Raw genomic sequence first — 18,340 nt, 5'->3', positions numbered from 1 at the left:
TAAAATGTAGGCTTTAAAACACAGCCAATAGCTGCAGATACCATTAATAGTTTAAAATATATTTTTTTACTTAATTAAAACTAAATTAGTTAAGAGACACCAACACAACACTTGATCACTTACCTTGCTTCACCTTTTCACCTCATCGCTGGGAGTTTGCACCAACTCGCATCACACACTTACAGCTTAGGTCTGACACAGCCCTAAAGTTTATTTTAATTCATTTAATCATTTAAGTTACACGGTGGAATCAGAGACATAAAAAGAAGAAATTAGAAAGGAACAGCAACCATTCCACATCAAATGGCAGAATGTGTCCACAGATCTGTCCTCGGGCCTGTAACGCACGCTACCACTAGAAACCGAGTAGAACCCGCTTCCTTTACTAGACCTCAGTGTGTTCCTGCTACATGCTATAAATGGTACTTACAGCACTGAGTAGGATGCAGTACGAGCCTCAGACAGAGCCTGGACGCACACATTAGCAGAGGGCTGGCATGAAAGGAGCATTTGTCTGTGTGTGTGTGTGTGTGTGTGTGTGTGTGTGTGTGTGTGCCATGTAGCCCTTGCCAAGCCTCGATTAAGAACTAAAATGAATCAGACTGCACTTAGTAAAAGCTGTCATCTGCCCTAAAAGGTCCCAGACAACCAACATAAATGGAACTGCTCACATAGAAACGTCACTAAAGTTTGACCCTTGAACTGCTGTTTACAAATCCACCGTCTTATTGCAGGTTTCTGTCTCTTCACCAGATGCTGAGGAGGATTTGCAGTAGAACCGCTTCCACTAGAGTCTATCTCTACCTTGCTGGTCCATCTACAAAGTGCAGATGCACACTCAACAGCTGCTGCTGATGTGCCTTTAAGCAAGGCACAGTTACACAGCTGCTACGGGAGAACGACCACGGTGTAAAAATGTGAGAACAAGGAAAACTTTCCCCAATAAAAGGAAAGTGGAAGTTTAGAAGACGGGATTCCTTAAGACTTCAATCCTATTCAGTACTGGCTTCACTACGTCACACCTACTGGAGTTTGTCTTATTGAGGAGGGTAAAAAACAGCAGTGGGGGAATTTGTTGCAGATGCACTGCGGGTGTGTCTTTACTGCGGCTTGTTGCCACCGAGCAGGTTCATCTGTTATTTCACCCATTAAGACCCAAACACGCCACCACGTCCAAGCCCTGATACACAATGTTTAGTGTCAGCACATTTGGCAAATTGTCGTCATCATCATCATCATTGTCGTCATAAAAATAACAAAAACATTAAAAACAGACGAGTTCAGTTCACATCAAAGTAGAATACAGATATTATGTCTTCACCCACAAAAAGTTCATGTTACAACTAGCTAGAAAAAAAAAGAAAATATCACCATGTTACACAAGTTTGTGTGTTCACTATGAAATGCTGGAAGATTAGTGTGTATGTTGTTTTACATCAGCTCCTGTGTATGTAAATATGTGTAAACATTAACAAGCAACACGTCTTAGTATGAGTCCTCAGCCGCCGCCCTTCAGAAAAGCAAAAGAAGAAAACCCACAATACGTCAGAACCATTTGCATTCCCAAAAACAAGCATCCAAACCGCCACCACGTACAAGCTGTCAGCTGGCCGCTCCAGACCTCAAAGCTCATCAAAAAGAAAACAAAAAGAATATTTCAGGTTCAACTATATATATACTATATATTTATATTTTGTTCTTCTATACCAACCAAACGTCTGGTTTATTATGCGTTGCTATGGTTATGGTCCCTGGCAACATCATGGAAAAAGTACAATGATTAAAATAAAAACACTGATCCCAACTTGATCCAGCTAGTGTTATCTGTGTCGCATCTGTCTAATTGTAGTGTTGTCCTGATCTTTGTGCAATTGTTGTAGATGTTCTGCAAGTTCTTTTGGCGCTCAGTGTATTTGTTCTGTATTTAGTGTTTAAATGCTTCGTCTTGTGTGTCAACGCTTTTGTGCTCATACCGGCACAGTTTTCGCTGTCGAGATAGTACGTTGAGGCTTTGCACGCATAGTTTAGTGTGTTTAGTTTGTCGTTAGTGTGTATTTGCTGCTGCAGCAGGACAGACAGCAGGATGATAGCGGTGTCTATGCGTTAGCGCTGATGCTCTGTTTATACACAGCGTGGTAGGCGTTACGCAGCAGGACGTAGGGGAAACAGGACTCCAGCAGGTCCATGGTGAGGAAGGGCGACTCCTGCACGATCTGAAACGACGGCACAGTCCAAAAGTCACAAAACTAAATACTTCACAGCCGAGACGTGCTGCAATCAAAGTGTACGTGTTTTCCTCTCACCATGTCCAGCAGCAAATAGACAGATTCCCTGTTGCGTGTGGTCATCTTATCGGTCTCCTGGCCGATCTTCAGCAGGCTGGACGAGGCCAGCTACACAGACACACAAAGCAAGCATTAGGACAGGTCCAAGCAGCGACCGCTGACCTCCCAGGTACCACTGGGAACATTAAATATACTGTGATCTGGTCAGTCCAGCAGGAGTTGTGTTTGAAGCAGTACTCAAATCTACGGTGATTTAGGCATGCGGAGTAATAGAACATACTGTAGTGTAGATCCCCAAACAGATTAAAAGAAAAACACAATTGTGCAGAGCAAATTACAATTCAGTCTTTGTTTGCATCAATTACATTCGTTGAAATGTAATAAAAGGGCCGAGACGCGATCATGCACAGCATCTGGGTCCAGAGAAGAAATTCATTACTGCAGCATTTGTCCTCTTTATTAAATGGGAAGGCACTAAACTCTTCAGTGCCTCCAGTTCACCTGAGTGAGGAGATTAATAAACATCACATCTCCTCAAACGCAGGTAAAGCAACAAAAATCTATGTTGCATCACTCTACACCATTAGGTTTAGAAAAGGTCTCTTGTCTCGCGTCTTGTAATGTTCAAATAGAGCAAATAAAAGCGTGTGCTTCTTACAGCCAGGAACTCTTTCAGACGGTCCTCTATGCTTCCCTTGTGGATGGTGAAGAGAGCAGCTGCAATCTGGTTGATGGCTTTAGCCAGGCAGTGGATGTTGTTACAGTGGCCTGCAGGGGGCAGCAAACACAAACTGTTAGTGAGAGCAGGAGGACGCCACCTGCATGTGATGTCACATACTGTAGGTGCAGTTTCATTTATGACTCTATGGCTTTTTAAACATTTTCAAACAAATCCTCATTTATACAGAAATTAAACGTTCACTGAATTGACAGAAACACGATTTCCCCCATTTGTTTTTCCAGACAGATGAAAATTAAATATGTGAATATCAAACGTGCCTATAATTGCTGGTTGCCCAAAACGCTTAGCGTGACAGCGCTGGAGCCGCGTGCTGAGACGTGCAGCTGCAAAGCCAATTGCTAGTCTATATGCCGTCTGCATACTAACAGCGCTGAAGCCCATTACAAGTCATTATCCTTTTCAAACGTCCCTTATCAACAACGGCACCTTTCATTTCAAGGTTGTTAAGAAGCTGTGTCTTGATAATTCATCTGAGTGACAAGTCTCTTTGATACCTACTACAACAACATGTCTCTCCATAAGTCAGGTTTATTAAGGGGATAAATTTTTGTGCTGAAAAAAGGTTAAAGCGCTCACACCAACAAGCAAAACTGTTTTTACACTTTCCTGATACAAACAGGAGGCTTAACAAAGACAATGATCTGGCTCGTGCTCACGCAAGTTAATCAATCGAAGGGCAGGAGGGCGATCTCATTTAGATGCAGAAGGGTCTGATGCTGCTGAAGCAGTAAATTATGTTTCTCACTATGTGGAGTGTTTTACTCTAAGCTGCTCTAGGGTTCTGAACTGGTTCAATGACAACGTGGCCTCGTATCCTTCTGTGTGAATGCAAACGTACATGCACAACTTAATTGTTTTATAGTTTCAAATCTCCCTTTGGATTGAGTTATCATTCCATCTTTCACAGTGGGTTTACAACATCAAGGCTGAGTCGCTGGCCTCTAGAAAAGGTACCATCGTGTCTATGAGGACATTGCTGAGCCTTTTAATCCCACAGAGGCAGCGTCAGCGGTGGGTTAAACATTATGTCCTACCTTCAATAGCAGGGCTGTACTGGGACATCACATTACTGGCCAACGTTGGCAGTGAAACGGCCACGAACACCATCAGCAGACAGGCGATCTTGTACTCCTCCTCTGGACTGATGTTCTCTGCACACACACATGCTGGTTGTCGTTAGGAGACGGAATGTGGGGAGGCTAAAGTCAGTTTGCATTGATGAACGACTGGGTTTGTGTCTCACCGCTTTTTTGTGAGGACAGAGCCACAACCAGAGCCGGGTCGATCTCGCATGGTAAACCTGCAGCTGATGACAGTTCGTAAACGTTCATGGCCACCTGGAAAAACAGAAGAATGTAGGATCAGACAAAAAGACCCTATTTAACTCGTGTCTGTGATCAGGTTCTACCTTCATGTCTGTTTCTCGAGGAATGTGGTCTTTGAAATCCTCCACAGAACTGACCAGGAAAGGAATGTGACAGGATAACACCTGAAGAGAAATGATGATGAAGATAATGACCAAACTGTGAGAAATCCTCCATGATGACACTTCAGAAGCAGATGAATCTGTTTCCTGTTTCTATTCCAGTCAGTCTTACATCTCGGAGGGCTTCTTGAGCGAGGGAGCGGAAGGACAGGATCACGCCAATGATGGTCATTCGCTTCAACACACTGTCCACAGCTAGACACACATCGAAAACTTTAACAACCAATGTCCATGTACATTCAAGAGTCATCTTACATCAGCAGAGTTGAGAGAAGTGTCTGCCAAGTGTGAAAGCAGAAAAAGATGAGCCGTCGTCCACATCATTTAGCACCTCAAAGGCTTTGTGTAGCAGGTGTAGAGATGAGGCTATGCATAGAAACAGTGTGTGTGTAATTACAGGTGAGTTTCTTGAAGAGCGCTGCCATGTGATCTGGTTTGTCAAAGCTTGTCCTCATCTGGGTCAAAACCTCCATGTTCTCCACCACCAGTTTCTACACGTGAACAAACATTTGGCATTAAAAAAAAAATCATTGTCACATGGAAAAGTGAGACGTGCCTCCGTTTGCGTACCTTCAGCTCAGCGACCTGCGATGAGATGTGCCACATAAGGCTCTCGCTGAGGAACTTCATCCCGTATGGCCCCAGCAGCTCCGAGAGGGAACGCATCTCTGCAAAATAACACCAGCAAACTATCAATACACGGGCAAGCGTGTAAGTGCACTGTTATGGTTCTTGCACAGATTTTGATCTGGGACCAAAAGGCATTCACATACATACTCCATTCTATTATTCTAGCCACATTACATGCACACAGTGAGAGCATTAGATGCTGCTTGTGTAACTGTACCAGAGATGTCCGAGTACTCCTCAGCATTGAAAGTCAGTTCATTCTCAGTTGGCAGGTTGACAAAGGCCTTCATAGCAGGGAAGTAGGCGATGTGTCCGTTACTGACCTGTCGGAGCAATGTCTCCAGGTACCTGCACACACAAACACCTCTTCTACTAAACAGCACAGACATCATGTCTCTATCACTATTTATACTGTTTCCATCTGAAAAACACAAGCTTTTATGAATTTTTAATGTGAAAGTAAGAAATGCATGGACCACAGTCCTACAGATTTTGAGCTGCGAAGCCCTGTTAAATATGACCTGGAGGTATAGTTCCATGTAGTGCTGAAGGCTAACGAACCAGTTTGTGTAGAGACTGGTGATGGTGGGTTCCCCGTGACTGTCCAGGTGCTGCGTCTGCTGCAGGAGAACGTTGTTGAAGACCCGGGTGATGTCGATGGTCACATAGTTCTCTATAGACTGCAGCACAGTCATGTAGGCCCGGACACTGGTCAGCAGCTCGCTGGGCTTGGCTATCTCCTGAGTAGCCTGGTTGTACATGGTCATGCCCACGATGGACCTGAAGTCACAGGGAGGTGGAAATTTAACCATCAGGAAACAAAGACACACAAGACACAACATCTTTATTACCAACAAACTACAACAGACATTAAAAAGGCTGACAATCAATAACTGAATTATACATGTCTGCAACAGCTGAGTTTACAGAGTTTAGCAAATGCTGCATCTAAACTAAGCACTTTGAGAATTACCTGCAGCTGAACTAATTATGACCACAAGTGTCTTACTTGGTAAATCGGATCTCCAGGTGGGAGGTGAGATACTCTCTTGGTGTGAACGTGTGCTCCCACACCATCAGGTTGGGGACATAGTTGATGGAGAAGCAGAGTTCAGATAGCGCTGTGTGGAGTTTGTCCAGGCTGGGTGAAAAATTAAACACGACTTACTGTAAGAAACAGAGACTCGGAACAACAAAGAAGAACCCTTAAGTCCTCTGTTCTTGTACTGACTTGGTGACCAGCAGTCTGTTCTTCCTCATGCTCTCCACTCCGGGTTTCTCCCTCTCCGGCTCGCCTTTCTTCCCCGTCGCCTTCTTGCTCTTCTTATTTACAGCTTGGCTGATGGTTTTCGCACAGTGCTTAGGAAGCAGCTAGTGCACAGAAAAGGGGGGACAACAGTGGTGAGAGAAAATCAGATGAGGACAACTGATTAGTCATGGCCTCGCTGATGTCCGTGGCAAAGTAGCTTTTTTTAAACCGCCTGGTTTAAAGAAGCTTTTTACCACGTGCATCAGCGAAGGCCTGCAAAGCTAATGTGACGTGCATTATTACGCTTTGCATAGGAGCCCAGGTGTTTAAGTTTCTTTTTTATCTTAAGAAAACTTGAGCACCTAATGTGAGCATGTGTAATGATATGTAAGATGTCCACACTGTCCATTACCTCTGTGTACAGGATCTTACCTGGTCACTAAGTGTACATTGCTCAGTGCAGATGTCAGTGATTAGGTTTCGGGCCTGTTTGGCCATCTCGTCCAGAAACATATTGCACAATGACAAGCTTCTATCGCCTATGTGGTGACGCTGGAGTGGACAGAGGAGACACAGGGAAATTTTAATTATTTTTATAATTTAACTGCAATCACCATAGAGCAACTATTGTTTTCTACACTTTTAAGATGCTTTGGCCTGTGATTTCTAAGTAAAATGTAATTCTTGTTGTCTCTTACTTCATATTAATGAGAGAGGGAGACTGTAACTGTGGCTTTACCTCCTCAGGGCAGAGCTCATGGGTGCAGGACATGAAGTGTGTGCAGAGCAGAGGAAAGCAGATGGAATGTCGGCTCTGGGAGGGAAGCTCCAGGCACTGCTGGAACATCTTTTCAAATGCGCGACTATAGAAGCTTCACACAAAAACACAAAACGTATTGATGTCTTGGTTGATCCTACAAGCTTCTACTTGCATGCACACGTGAGCGTTCATCTTAACTGTGCCTTACCAGAAGATGGACAGGTCAGACGTTTCCACCAGCATGTCCACCAGAGAATCCACCATCTTCGTGTGGAAGATGATGGTATTCATCATTTTACCAAGCTCTTTGTGATCAGCAATACCAAGACTGGCTTTAGAGACGCTGGTGTAGGCCTACACAGAGGAGGACAAAGAGGTTGAACATGAAGACGACAAACGAGCGGAAGACAAGAGTCAATTATACTATCAGTAACAGGACAAACAATATGCGATTACCTGCAATCGGAACCAGTCCAGTCTCATACCCCTGAAGTCAAATACCTCACCATCCTCCACTGGAACCAAAAGAACAGTTGCAATCAGAGTGTAATAAAATTGATTCTACTGAACACTGCACAAGCTCCTAAACAGTTAATGCTGTACATGGCTGCTGAACTGAATCATTAGCTCCACTCATTAGTTTTAAGTGTTTGTACCGGTTTCTTTTCATACTCCTGCTTCATAACTGAATGTAAGTGAAACAGTAATTTAAACCGACTAGCCTAAGGACAAGCAGAAACCACTAATTGGCTTTAAGCTCTTGAAGTGATGGTTTACCTTGTTTGACACTCAGAGAGGTCATGGTGTTGACGAACGAAGACATGATTATAGATTCATCCTCTGGACACACAGACAGGTTCTGAAGACAGAACAGAGCACTCATTACAAAGTGCAGTGGGAAAACTGTCCACACTCGAAGCCTAGATTCAGATTACAGCTAGGAAATGTCACGACACAGCATCAGGGCAGACTTGCTACGTGTTCCAAATCAGTTTTTTTCCTGCTGTCAGTAATGTATAGCTACAGATCTTTAAAACGCAGACATACATATTGCAGTTGAACTGTATTTGGGACCAGATTTACATGCATGTTCGCACCTGCACCAGCTCATTCAGCACCACAGCATCAAAACCAGACAAGTACTGAACGTAGTATCGCTGCATGACAGGACCATACTTCCTGACATGAGCTCTGAGCTCCTCCATGTAGAAGATCAACTCGGCTATGTGTCTGCAGAACAAAACACAAACAAACAGATCATTACAAAACAAAATTAATGAATTAGCTGTTAGAGCTATAAATATAGATGATGGATTTTGTCCAGCATACTTGTCTATGAAGTCATCTGTGTTTTTCTTCTGGATGTTGTCTGCATGGCGTAGTAACCAGATGATCTCATCACGGGCAAATGACAACGCCATGAAGACAAATAAGGCCTAACAGGACAGATAGAGACACAAACAGAACGAATGATGTCACGACATAGAAAGGAAATGCCAGAAGATAATTTTCCAATATTTTACCATCTGGCATTATTCTAACTTTAAGTTTGCCTAACATATTTTAACATTTAGTTTCTCTAAAAAGGATTCTAACGCAAAGTTAATCTTTTGTTTCAGCGTTGAAGGTGATATTTTCTTTATTACCTTAGGGCCTAGTAGTCCAGGCTGATCAGCTAAAACAGTAGCCAACTCCTTCAGAGCTGATCTGAGGAACTTGCGTCTCTCTCTGTGCATGGAGCCTCTGCAGATTTACAGACAGATGGAGAAAGTCGGATCAGAGCATCAAAGCACACATGCATCATGGCGAAAACTATATTTTGACACTTTTAGGACAATCTCACAAGAGGACAAAAACAGTGAGCAGACAGCAGTGATGGCAGAAGAATGAGAAAGAAGATAAAAGGGAAGACAGAATAAATAATGAGGATAAAAGCAGACATGAGACAAAGGGGGGCGGTAAAGGATGAAGGATAAAACAGGAAATAGCTAAATAAGAGATAAAGAGAAGGTGATGTATGTGTGTGAGGCTCCCAGAGAGAGACAAGGAGTAGAAGCAAAGTTAAAATGATGGTTAAAAAATGGGGGCAGTCAAATAAAAAAAAAAAGTTGGAAGATGAAGAAGGGATTAGTAACAAGAACATGTACATACGCATGAGACAAGGCCTGTTCTTTGCACTCTCTGATATCATTGATGCGTTTGTTGTACCTGTAAAAACAGGAGGATAAGGATTGTATTATACTTATGTTTGATAATGTCTGCTCTGAAATAATAGTGATTCGCAGACGATCTTACCCTCTGATGTTCACAAACAGGTCCTCTGCTGCTTTGTGGATGTGGAAAACTTCGTCCCTGAACAGACAGAGGCAAGTGGAGCTCTGCAGAGCCAGTTTCCACAAAGACAGCGCCGCTGCATCGCTGTTCAGCACCGCGTGACACAGGATGAATCCAACTGGAGCGAGAAGCAGTGGGATAAATGAATAATAGTGACTGAAGATGTGAGCAACTGGGAACCAAGTGACAGTTGTGATGAGTACTTACAAACAATCCACTTCTCCATTGTGTCCAGTGACAGATATTCACAAGGCATCTGAAGACACATGAGAAGTGAGAACCAGCCTGAACATGCACGTTCTCAAACATGTCTGTGTGGCCGTCCTTATACTCACAGTGTCTGACTGTGCAGGATTGAGCATGGTGGAGGGGGCTGAGATGAGAGAGAGGAGCTGAGCATTCCTCCACTGGTCAGCGGAGAGATTCCTCCTGGGATAGACCATCTGCATGCTGACCAATGCATCCGACAGGGACTGGAAGAGCAGACAGACGAGAGGAGAGCGATGAGCAGCTCCATTCAACAGAAAATAAAGCAGTGCGTTAACGTTAAATTAATTGGCTCCTCTACTTTTCCATGTGGAACAAACTCCTCCATCATCTTCTTCATTGGGTTTTCATAGTCAACGATCATCTGGCCCAACCTGGGGTACTCCCGGTCACTACAATGTGCACAGCATGAATCAGCACCCAGACGTGTCCTGATTTTTTTTTTTTTAAAAACGCGTCTCGAGTGTATTTCAGTCACCTGGCTCCATGTGTCATCTCATGGGCATAGTTGTAAAGTCCTATAATGGCTTTCCTCTCCTCAATGCGAGATAGTATGATCATTAGCGTAGTGTAGGTCACCACCAGGTCCAGGTAGTTCCTGGTTAGGTCGAAGTTCACCGTCTGGAAGGAGACACAATTTTAATGTGCAACTATGCCAAGGCTGTGCTTTCAATAAACACTAAATGTATTTTCATTTTTATGTACAAAAAACAAGACACAATAACAATAATCTACTCAATATTAAACTGTTAATTTTAAGCAATCTTAAAATAAAAGGCTTCTTTTCCATCTGACCTGCTGTGATTATAAAATACATGTGGCAGCGCAGACTAGTGTTTACTTACAATATCAAAGAAGACCTGGCAAGCATCAATAGTGTTCAGCAGCTCACAAACATGGTCCTGCAAACGACATAAAACACAGTAAATACCTCCATCAGAATAATTTCTTCACTGTGTTCAGTCTGTGTTGTCTTACTTTAAACTCCATGACATCTACGAAGGTGAAATAGTAGAGAGCCAGGTTCTTCAGGATCTCTGATTTCTCCTTCTGCAGCTGAGCCAGCTGTTGCTGTAACACAGCAGAGAACACAAAGTCAACACACAGTTATGTATTAGCAGTATTAGTACTGTTAATATACAGTTCTAATACTGGATGTTGTCTCTAACTGCAAGTTAAAGACGTATCAGATACAAAAGGTCAAACAGAAGAATATAAATGTTTCATCAAAAGCAAAGTCTGTTGAAGCCAAGTCACCCATTCGCATCTTATATCATTCTAGAATCCAGAGTTGAAGGAAGTACATTCAAGGAAAACAGTTGCACTTAAAAGCATTTAAAAAGAGTGCTAATGCTTTTTCTGCTCTTAAAGTGTTCACACATATACTTACATAATCAAAAAATCTGTCAAAGTCTTTTTTTTTTTAAACAAGGTTTCATGTGGGTTAGTGCCAAGGTTTATATTTTACATGGAAAACCTTTTGTTGACGTGACAAAAAAAAGTGAAGCAGATTGTGAACTAATTAAGTCTATTGTGTATTTGGGGTCAGAACAAATCCAAACCAGAAGTAGAAAAAGTGTTGAAAAGAAGAGAAAGATGTAGATGTGTGAGCCTGCTGCTGCACCAAGGAGCTGAAAAAAAACTGTTCTGTTCTTTCTCACATTACATTCTCATGTAATGTGAGAAAAATAGGTATTTGACACAATTGTTAAATTTTCTGACTTTTCTGTGTAAAAGTACCGTGACTGAGAGGAAAACATCCTTAAATTGGCTCAGACACTCTAATGAAAAGTTTCATTAATTAATCTTCTTGTTTATCACTCCGTAGTGCAGTCAGTCAGTCATCAAGTCATCTAACGCACTACCATCCACACAGTCACTCAGTGGATGAAACGACAAAGCAAAATTATGTCAGCAGAGAGAAAGCAGAGCAAAACAAAACACACTCACATTAGCTTTAAATACTGTACATTAGTACAAAACGCTTACAACATAAAGTACGACAACTAAAAAAATAAAGCTCAAAAGGAACTTAGATACAAAAACTTACCAAAAAGCACAAGTCCGGAATAAGCCAAGTTTAGCATGCAAAAAAACAACCAAAACACAGAAACAAAGCAGAAAAATTAACGTAAGAGACGGTTTCTGCACAGTTATAATAAATTAATCAGTTGGCTAGAGACACACACACACTGAACTTCACACACTCTTACAGAGCTGCTCACTTAATGACACATAGGCCAGAAGCTCTAAGCTAATGAGCTAACAGGTAAAGCTGAGAAAACCAAATGAAAACCATGAGCAATGACTTCAGTTACATCAGTCCACACAGATACATTCACCCGCTCAGACACACTTAAAGCTACGATTGGTCATTTACAGTAACTTATTACATTATAAACATACAGTAAGACTCTTACTTAGGCAGCTGCTTTTACTCTTCTCATAAAAAGATAAAGAACATTAATAATAATAATAATAATAATAGATTATTAATAATAATCACTATAATCATCATAAGAATAATTATAAACAAAAACACGAAGGACATCCAACATTGTGTTTGTACACCGTTACTTCAGGATTACCTACTTTCACTTCTAATGATCTCTAACAAAAGCCTAAATCAGTACTGGACCCTGTTAGAGGGTCAGGTCATCTGATGCAGATAAGGGGGGGAGATGTATGGAGGTCAACATCAGACAACAGATGTTTATAACAGCGTTGCCTAGCAATTCAAGTTAAAATAGTTAAGATCACCTACTAACAAGTACAATCCCATTCTGTGGAAAATGAATCAGTCAGTTGAAGTATAATTGCTTCAAATACCAAATAAAGTCTGGATAAGTGATACAGATGACACGTAACTCGCATTACAAACGCACATCTTTTTTCATTCACAGACTTGTAAATCGTATCTCTTTATGCACCACAAGAAAAAGTGAACGCATACTTACGTTATTATTTCGTGTCTCCACGGCAGGGAACTTCCTGACAATAAATTTAACAGCAGACTCCAAGTTCTTATCAACGAGATAAGAGGGCTTAGCCTTGGGATCGCCACATGCCTGAAAACAAGAGGAGACAATAATAAGAGGAGAGAAAAAAATGAATAGTGATTATTGATGATATAATTATTATTGTTTTCTATCTTCATCTAATAAACTCATACTTTCGTCATGGTCAGGCATGTTAGATGTACAGTCATCACCAGGAAAACATTTAGTGCTCACAGTGAGATCTGGTTTATCCCCAAAACAATGTGAAGGGGTTCAGGGGGATGAAATATTGACATCACTGGCATGTAGTGAAGCTTCGAGAGCAGAGGCGTATTCAAGGCATGAAAACAAACACACACAAACGGAATCTCGATACAATGACATGTGCAGATTCATTCGTACAAAATAAAAACATGAGGCACAATAAGTAGATTTCCACTTTGCCATTTAAAAGTGTGTGGTTTTCATGTTTGGATAAACCAGGTTCAGATGTTGCAAAAGAAAGCAAGAGCCTGACTTGATCAGTGGTCTTCAAACTTTGAGCTTTGGAGACACGGAGATGGTATTTCATCTCAGCTTAATTTTTAAAATGTTTTTTTTAAACACCTCAAGTGTTGAACAGATATTAAGCATCAAATCTTTTTACAATTAACTAGAACTATCGCCCATTCAAAGTTACACTTTATCAGAAATTGTCCACTGCACAAAAAGGCTGAGAACCACTGAGGAAGTCACAGGTAATGAAAGGGTTTCACATTCAAATTGCATCGGAGTCATCTCTGGTTAATGTGGTTAATGCAGCTGCTTGAAAGGCAAAGTGATGGACGGGTAGAGCTAAGAAGTGACTCAATAAAACAGGGGAGAGAGAAATACACAGAGGGAAGAAAAGTGGATAGAAAAGGAAAAAGAAGTGATTAAATTAAAAGGGTCAAACACAGAGGTCAAGTCAAATGACTCAAGAGAAATGGCAGAGGAGAGAGAGACTGATAAATGAGACAGAGAAGATCCTCTCTCGATGTGTGTCCTGTCATTAGCTGACCAGCAATATTTTAATCATGTCCCTTTACCTGCAAAGCTGCTTTTTATGTCTTATTAATATTCTCATTTCCTTCTCCTCAGGTGTTGCCGATTCTGCCCCAAGGCTCTATCTCTGGCAGGAAGCAACAGTGCTCATGCATTATGGGTCGTGTAGTGAATGGTGGAGAAGATGTGTTCCATGCATGTGCCATAAACAAAGTGGATGTATAAAGTTTATCTGCTGCCAACACACAGGAACAATCCTAGAAGCCTTAAGGTTCTCAGGATTCAGTTCCTCGTGGTGAGGGTTCAGGTCTAGAAGGTGGGAGCACACATTTTAAGAGGCATAAAGGTAACATGGAGTTACAACACAGAGCTATGCTGAAAATGTAATGTTTTGTAGTATCGTATCACAGCTAATGAACCGACAAGCTTGACATAGCACCACAACCATAAACCTGGATTTCAGTTTGCATGGCGATGAAACACTTCCAGACGCCGCCAGTACAAAATGAAACCACAAAACAGCAACACATGCTAGTTCACACAAGCATAGCAGGAACCAACAGCCTGGGTATTAGAATGTGATGAAACAGGCAGAAAATTCTTTGGAGATTTTCCCCACACAGCCGATAAGTAATCATTTGTTGCATTGTTGTCCCAAGTGCAATACACAACACTGCTAACAATGGGTGTGGTCAGTGCAGCAGACTCCAAAACCCTCAACCCACAGAGATCAGCACAACACAGTTCTCCATCTACAAACTAGCTAGAACTGCTCCACGACCGAACTTTAAAAAGCCAGTGGATGTTGTACTTCCGCCACTGTACATCTTTTTAATACAATACCAACCCAAGATGCAAAATGGTGCAAGTGAGGGATGCATTTTATCCACTGCAAATAGCATCCTAACAGGCATGGACTGCCTCCGCAGCGAACAAAAGAAACTAGACATGAATGAAAATCCATGCTTGCTGCTCAATTTGTTTAGACTGTAAGCTGCAGCTAGTTCACCCACTAGAGACACCAGAGACAAGCATGCTAGGCTCAAGTAGAGCTAGACTCTAAAATACATCCACAACTGCAGTAACTTGACACAAAACACTGACACTTGGGGGCATTTACCACAGAAACACACAACACCAACGGGATTTCAAGAACCATCAATGACACAGACTGGACCTTGAGTCTCAGCTTGTTTCCTTGTGCCTGCATCTGTCACACCTGGCAAGATCTCCACACGAGAGCCATCAAAGCTCAGCGTCAGTGCTTACTCAACGGCTAGTAGCAAATCTGCTGAGGTGTGAGAGGCAGACTGAATTTTAACCATGTTAAATAAGAAACAAGAATTCAAGATGTGACTGAAATCCATGCAACTGCAAAAGCCTTATTCTGTTCTGGTGACGACACATGACTAGCTTTGCCCTACACACAACAGACTGGTCTCTACAATGGAGACTGGTGGTAGTAGTAGTTACCCTTTGATTCACACCAGGCAACTGTAAAGTAAAAGAACAAAAACAAAACACTGTCCGTTATAAAAATTACATTTATAAACTAAACCCAAATAATCTTTCATGTTTTAGCCCATAACCAAAACCAATTTCAGTCTGGTTGGATTTTCTGATAACTAGACAGTGAGTTGGGCTAAAACATGCAAAATCCATCAAATTTATCCTTCTCAATGGTTGCTATTGAATTTATTATAGACCAACCTTCACCATTACCTCATCTCAATTTAGCCTCAACTCACATACTTACTTACTTAACCTTTATTGTTTTGAACACAACTGTCTATTTTCTGCACCACACAAGAAAGGCATGACAATTTACACTTTTCTATCACTTGCATGATGTGGTCTTGTCAATTTGTGCTGGTGGTGGCTAGTGCAATAAGCTGGCTGGCTGGGTTTGGGTGGGGTGGGGGCTGATGGAAGGATGGATGGCAGGAAGGGCACAGTGGATGAGTGGCGAGGGCATGGGAAGAAGCTGAGAATCAGTAGTGGTCACGGAGGAGTACGGGAGCTGTTGCATGGATACCAGAACAGACCTTAGTCTCAACTCCACCATTTTTTCTCCACTCCTAGCTGCAATTAACTGCTGAGCTCCTTAAAAGGGTCCCCACATTAATATACATATGACAGGAGACCCTAACAAAGACAGCACTGGGCTATGAAATCCTACTTTTGAGAACTAATTACTAGAAGAAATATTCAAACACCCCACCACACTTTCTCACTGATCTTTCCCCAGTAAAGTGAACCGTCTGCAAGATTTTTCACAGCAAAGGATTAACCGCTGGGAAAAAAACGGAGCTCCAAAGAAGGGACGATCCCACGTGATTAGAAGCACTGCAACCTGCTAAGAGCTGGCCAACTGCCTGAACTGCCTGGTGGCAGCAGCTAATCCATGACTACGATCAACCTTCTGTAAATTTCACTCATCTATAATGTTCAACTTAACATAAACCCATCACTGCAAAGTCCGGGGGTTCAAGTTGCATTATGGCAAATGTATACAGTCCTTTGCAAAATGCTTTTTGATAAAAAGCTTAAAGCTGCAACAAATCAGAAATAATATGTATGTGGGATCATTAACTAAGACGGTGAAACTGCCTGGTTGGAGCTCAGCCTTACTCTTAGCATTACAGACTCAAATAAGAGGAGTGAGGCACAGAGGAGAGGACCAACAGATCAGTACAGGTAGCCAGGTGGTGAAAGAGGGCAGGGAAGGAAGAAGACAAGGGAGCTGAGGAAGAGTGAAAAGGAAGGGGTTTCATCAGTGGAAGGTGATAAACTTTGCAAACCTTCCAAACTTGTCCTTGCTGCATAGGAGAGTGGGGAAGCATTGGAACGGAGAGAAGAAGAGAAGAAATCAAAACAAAGAGCCCACCCAAACAAACTGCTGGATCACCGGTCTACTGATTCACTTGTTCACGCACAGTCGCTCAAACACACACAAGTCAAAGTCTAATTGTGCACTTAGACACATTAAGAATCACATCAGTTTCAGTGTGGAAAGACTGAAATAACTTGGCTGACACACTGGCATCAGCAGCGTCTTATACAAGAGGGTCATGACAAAGTTTGGACCCTGCAGATTTAACTGGCGGCACTATTTTCTTTCTCTTTCAGAGCGGTTGCTTAGTAACAGACAATGCAGAGCTTCCTAGGCGATGCTGTACTGGCTGCTTCATTGCTAGTGATGCTCTTACAGATGCTTTAGCAAAAGTTTTACACAGCAATAATTATTTGTTGATACGGTTACAGTAAGTGGGTCTGGTGTGTCCCCAATCGCAAAAATGTTTTCAATCCGTTAATACATTCTGTATTCCAGTGAGACTGCTGTGGTTTAGTAAGGTAGGGGTGGGCTATCTGACAATATTGCAGAGCCATGATTAGGAGGTTGCACACAGAATCTAACACACTTGGGAGAGTGAAAAAAGTCTTGAAAACGTTTCCCCGTTAGGATTTGTCCACCAGAGAGCAGTGATGACTGATTACAACTAAAACACCTCCTGATCAGACTTTAGGAAACACACAGGGACCCACAAAATTTTTGAGCCATTATATTTTCTGAAAGACCTTTTTTATTCCTGAAAAAATGGAAAATTTACCAATCAAATATTTAGTTGCACGATGGGGTCAATCCACAACAATTACCTTATTTAACAATAGCAGCTATTACAGTGTTACATTTTTTAATTTATTAATTACCATGGGCTGCTTATTGAAATTGTACGGCCACAATGATATATGCAAACCAACACTGCATCAAACAATCAACTTTGGTGGAGACGAGACAGCAAGATAAGGTTTAAATAAAAAAACTAAATAAGGTTACCTCCTGCTGTACAGGGTCCCTGTGTGTTCGGCAGGATAAAGTTCAATCAACCAATTAAATATATACCTATTAAATATGTAAATATATGCTAAACCCATTAAATATATGTCTAAAATGTGGGATGTTTTCATTTCTCACCAACCTATATTTAACTGATGAGAAGAATTCTGACCATCAATCTGACAAATTTTGAGTTCAATGCAACACTAAAACCCACAAGTTACAGAAGCAAAGACTGAAAAAGTTATAAAATATTTAACATAAATCAGTTTAAAAACCACTACCAATGTATATCTTACTTGGTGAACTACAAATTTTACTGTTTGTATTCGATACACACTATATTTGGTTAAGCATAAGTATGTTTTTGATTTTGTCTGCATAGATTTAAGTCATCCTTGTAAAGCACAAAGTGCTGTGATGCCATTGGGAGTGTGTAGGTTTTCTTTTAAATCAAACTCTACAACAGGTGAAGGTGTGAATCAACAGGGGACTGCCCAACACCTGGTGAACCGTCTGTTTCAGAGAAAACCTACATCCTCACACACCTCTACATGACTACTCATTTGTTATCCATGTCACTCCAATTTTTTCCTCTCACACCTGTAAAATAAAAAAATGTATTAAATATGCCGACACACTCTTTGTGCTGTTGTTTTCCCAGGAGAACATGCCATTCAGACCATAAGAAATGTATTCAGGTAATATGCCCTAATAAATCATGAAA

The 18,340-nt window shown here is 41.6% G+C and overlaps 1 protein-coding gene across 4 annotated transcripts in view; it reads right to left on the bottom strand.

The window, feature by feature from the left end:
* Window positions 1–191: 191 nt before the first annotated feature.
* Window positions 192–18,340, bottom strand: part of nckap1 (NCK-associated protein 1) — a 21,476-nt gene continuing 3,327 nt past the window's right edge. The window contains exons 2-32 of one of the 4 annotated variants that reach the window (XM_029174850.2): window positions 16,577–16,594; window positions 12,711–12,821; window positions 10,732–10,824; window positions 10,599–10,655; window positions 10,232–10,374; window positions 10,055–10,145; window positions 9,822–9,959; window positions 9,694–9,742; window positions 9,448–9,604; window positions 9,304–9,360; window positions 8,799–8,895; window positions 8,482–8,588; window positions 8,250–8,382; window positions 7,930–8,011; window positions 7,609–7,667; window positions 7,361–7,506; window positions 7,132–7,264; window positions 6,825–6,944; window positions 6,375–6,514; window positions 6,153–6,284; window positions 5,705–5,923; window positions 5,361–5,491; window positions 5,084–5,181; window positions 4,911–5,004; window positions 4,626–4,708; window positions 4,436–4,516; window positions 4,271–4,364; window positions 4,062–4,178; window positions 2,944–3,053; window positions 2,304–2,393; window positions 192–2,213 (exon numbers count right to left, since the gene is read on the bottom strand). In XM_029174850.2, coding sequence (XP_029030683.1) covers window positions 2,097–2,213; window positions 2,304–2,393; window positions 2,944–3,053; window positions 4,062–4,178; window positions 4,271–4,364; window positions 4,436–4,516; window positions 4,626–4,708; window positions 4,911–5,004; window positions 5,084–5,181; window positions 5,361–5,491; window positions 5,705–5,923; window positions 6,153–6,284; window positions 6,375–6,514; window positions 6,825–6,944; window positions 7,132–7,264; window positions 7,361–7,506; window positions 7,609–7,667; window positions 7,930–8,011; window positions 8,250–8,382; window positions 8,482–8,588; window positions 8,799–8,895; window positions 9,304–9,360; window positions 9,448–9,604; window positions 9,694–9,742; window positions 9,822–9,959; window positions 10,055–10,145; window positions 10,232–10,374; window positions 10,599–10,655; window positions 10,732–10,824; window positions 12,711–12,821; window positions 16,577–16,594 — 3,297 coding nt within the window. In that variant the 3' untranslated portion in view covers window positions 192–2,096. The remainder of the gene's footprint in view (window positions 2,214–2,303; window positions 2,394–2,943; window positions 3,054–4,061; window positions 4,179–4,270; window positions 4,365–4,435; window positions 4,517–4,625; window positions 4,709–4,910; window positions 5,005–5,083; window positions 5,182–5,360; window positions 5,492–5,704; window positions 5,924–6,152; window positions 6,285–6,374; window positions 6,515–6,824; window positions 6,945–7,131; window positions 7,265–7,360; window positions 7,507–7,608; window positions 7,668–7,929; window positions 8,012–8,249; window positions 8,383–8,481; window positions 8,589–8,798; window positions 8,896–9,303; window positions 9,361–9,447; window positions 9,605–9,693; window positions 9,743–9,821; window positions 9,960–10,054; window positions 10,146–10,231; window positions 10,375–10,598; window positions 10,656–10,731; window positions 10,825–12,710; window positions 12,822–16,576; window positions 16,595–18,340) is intronic. The other 3 variants (XM_029174851.3, XM_029174852.3, XM_029174853.3) reach the window with 3 other exon arrangements.

This window comes from Betta splendens, chromosome 15 (assembly GCF_900634795.4).
Source record: "Betta splendens chromosome 15, fBetSpl5.4, whole genome shotgun sequence".
NCBI classification, from domain to species: Eukaryota; Metazoa; Chordata; class Actinopteri; order Anabantiformes; family Osphronemidae; genus Betta; species Betta splendens.
This window is presented reverse-complemented; position numbering and strand designations above follow the sequence as displayed.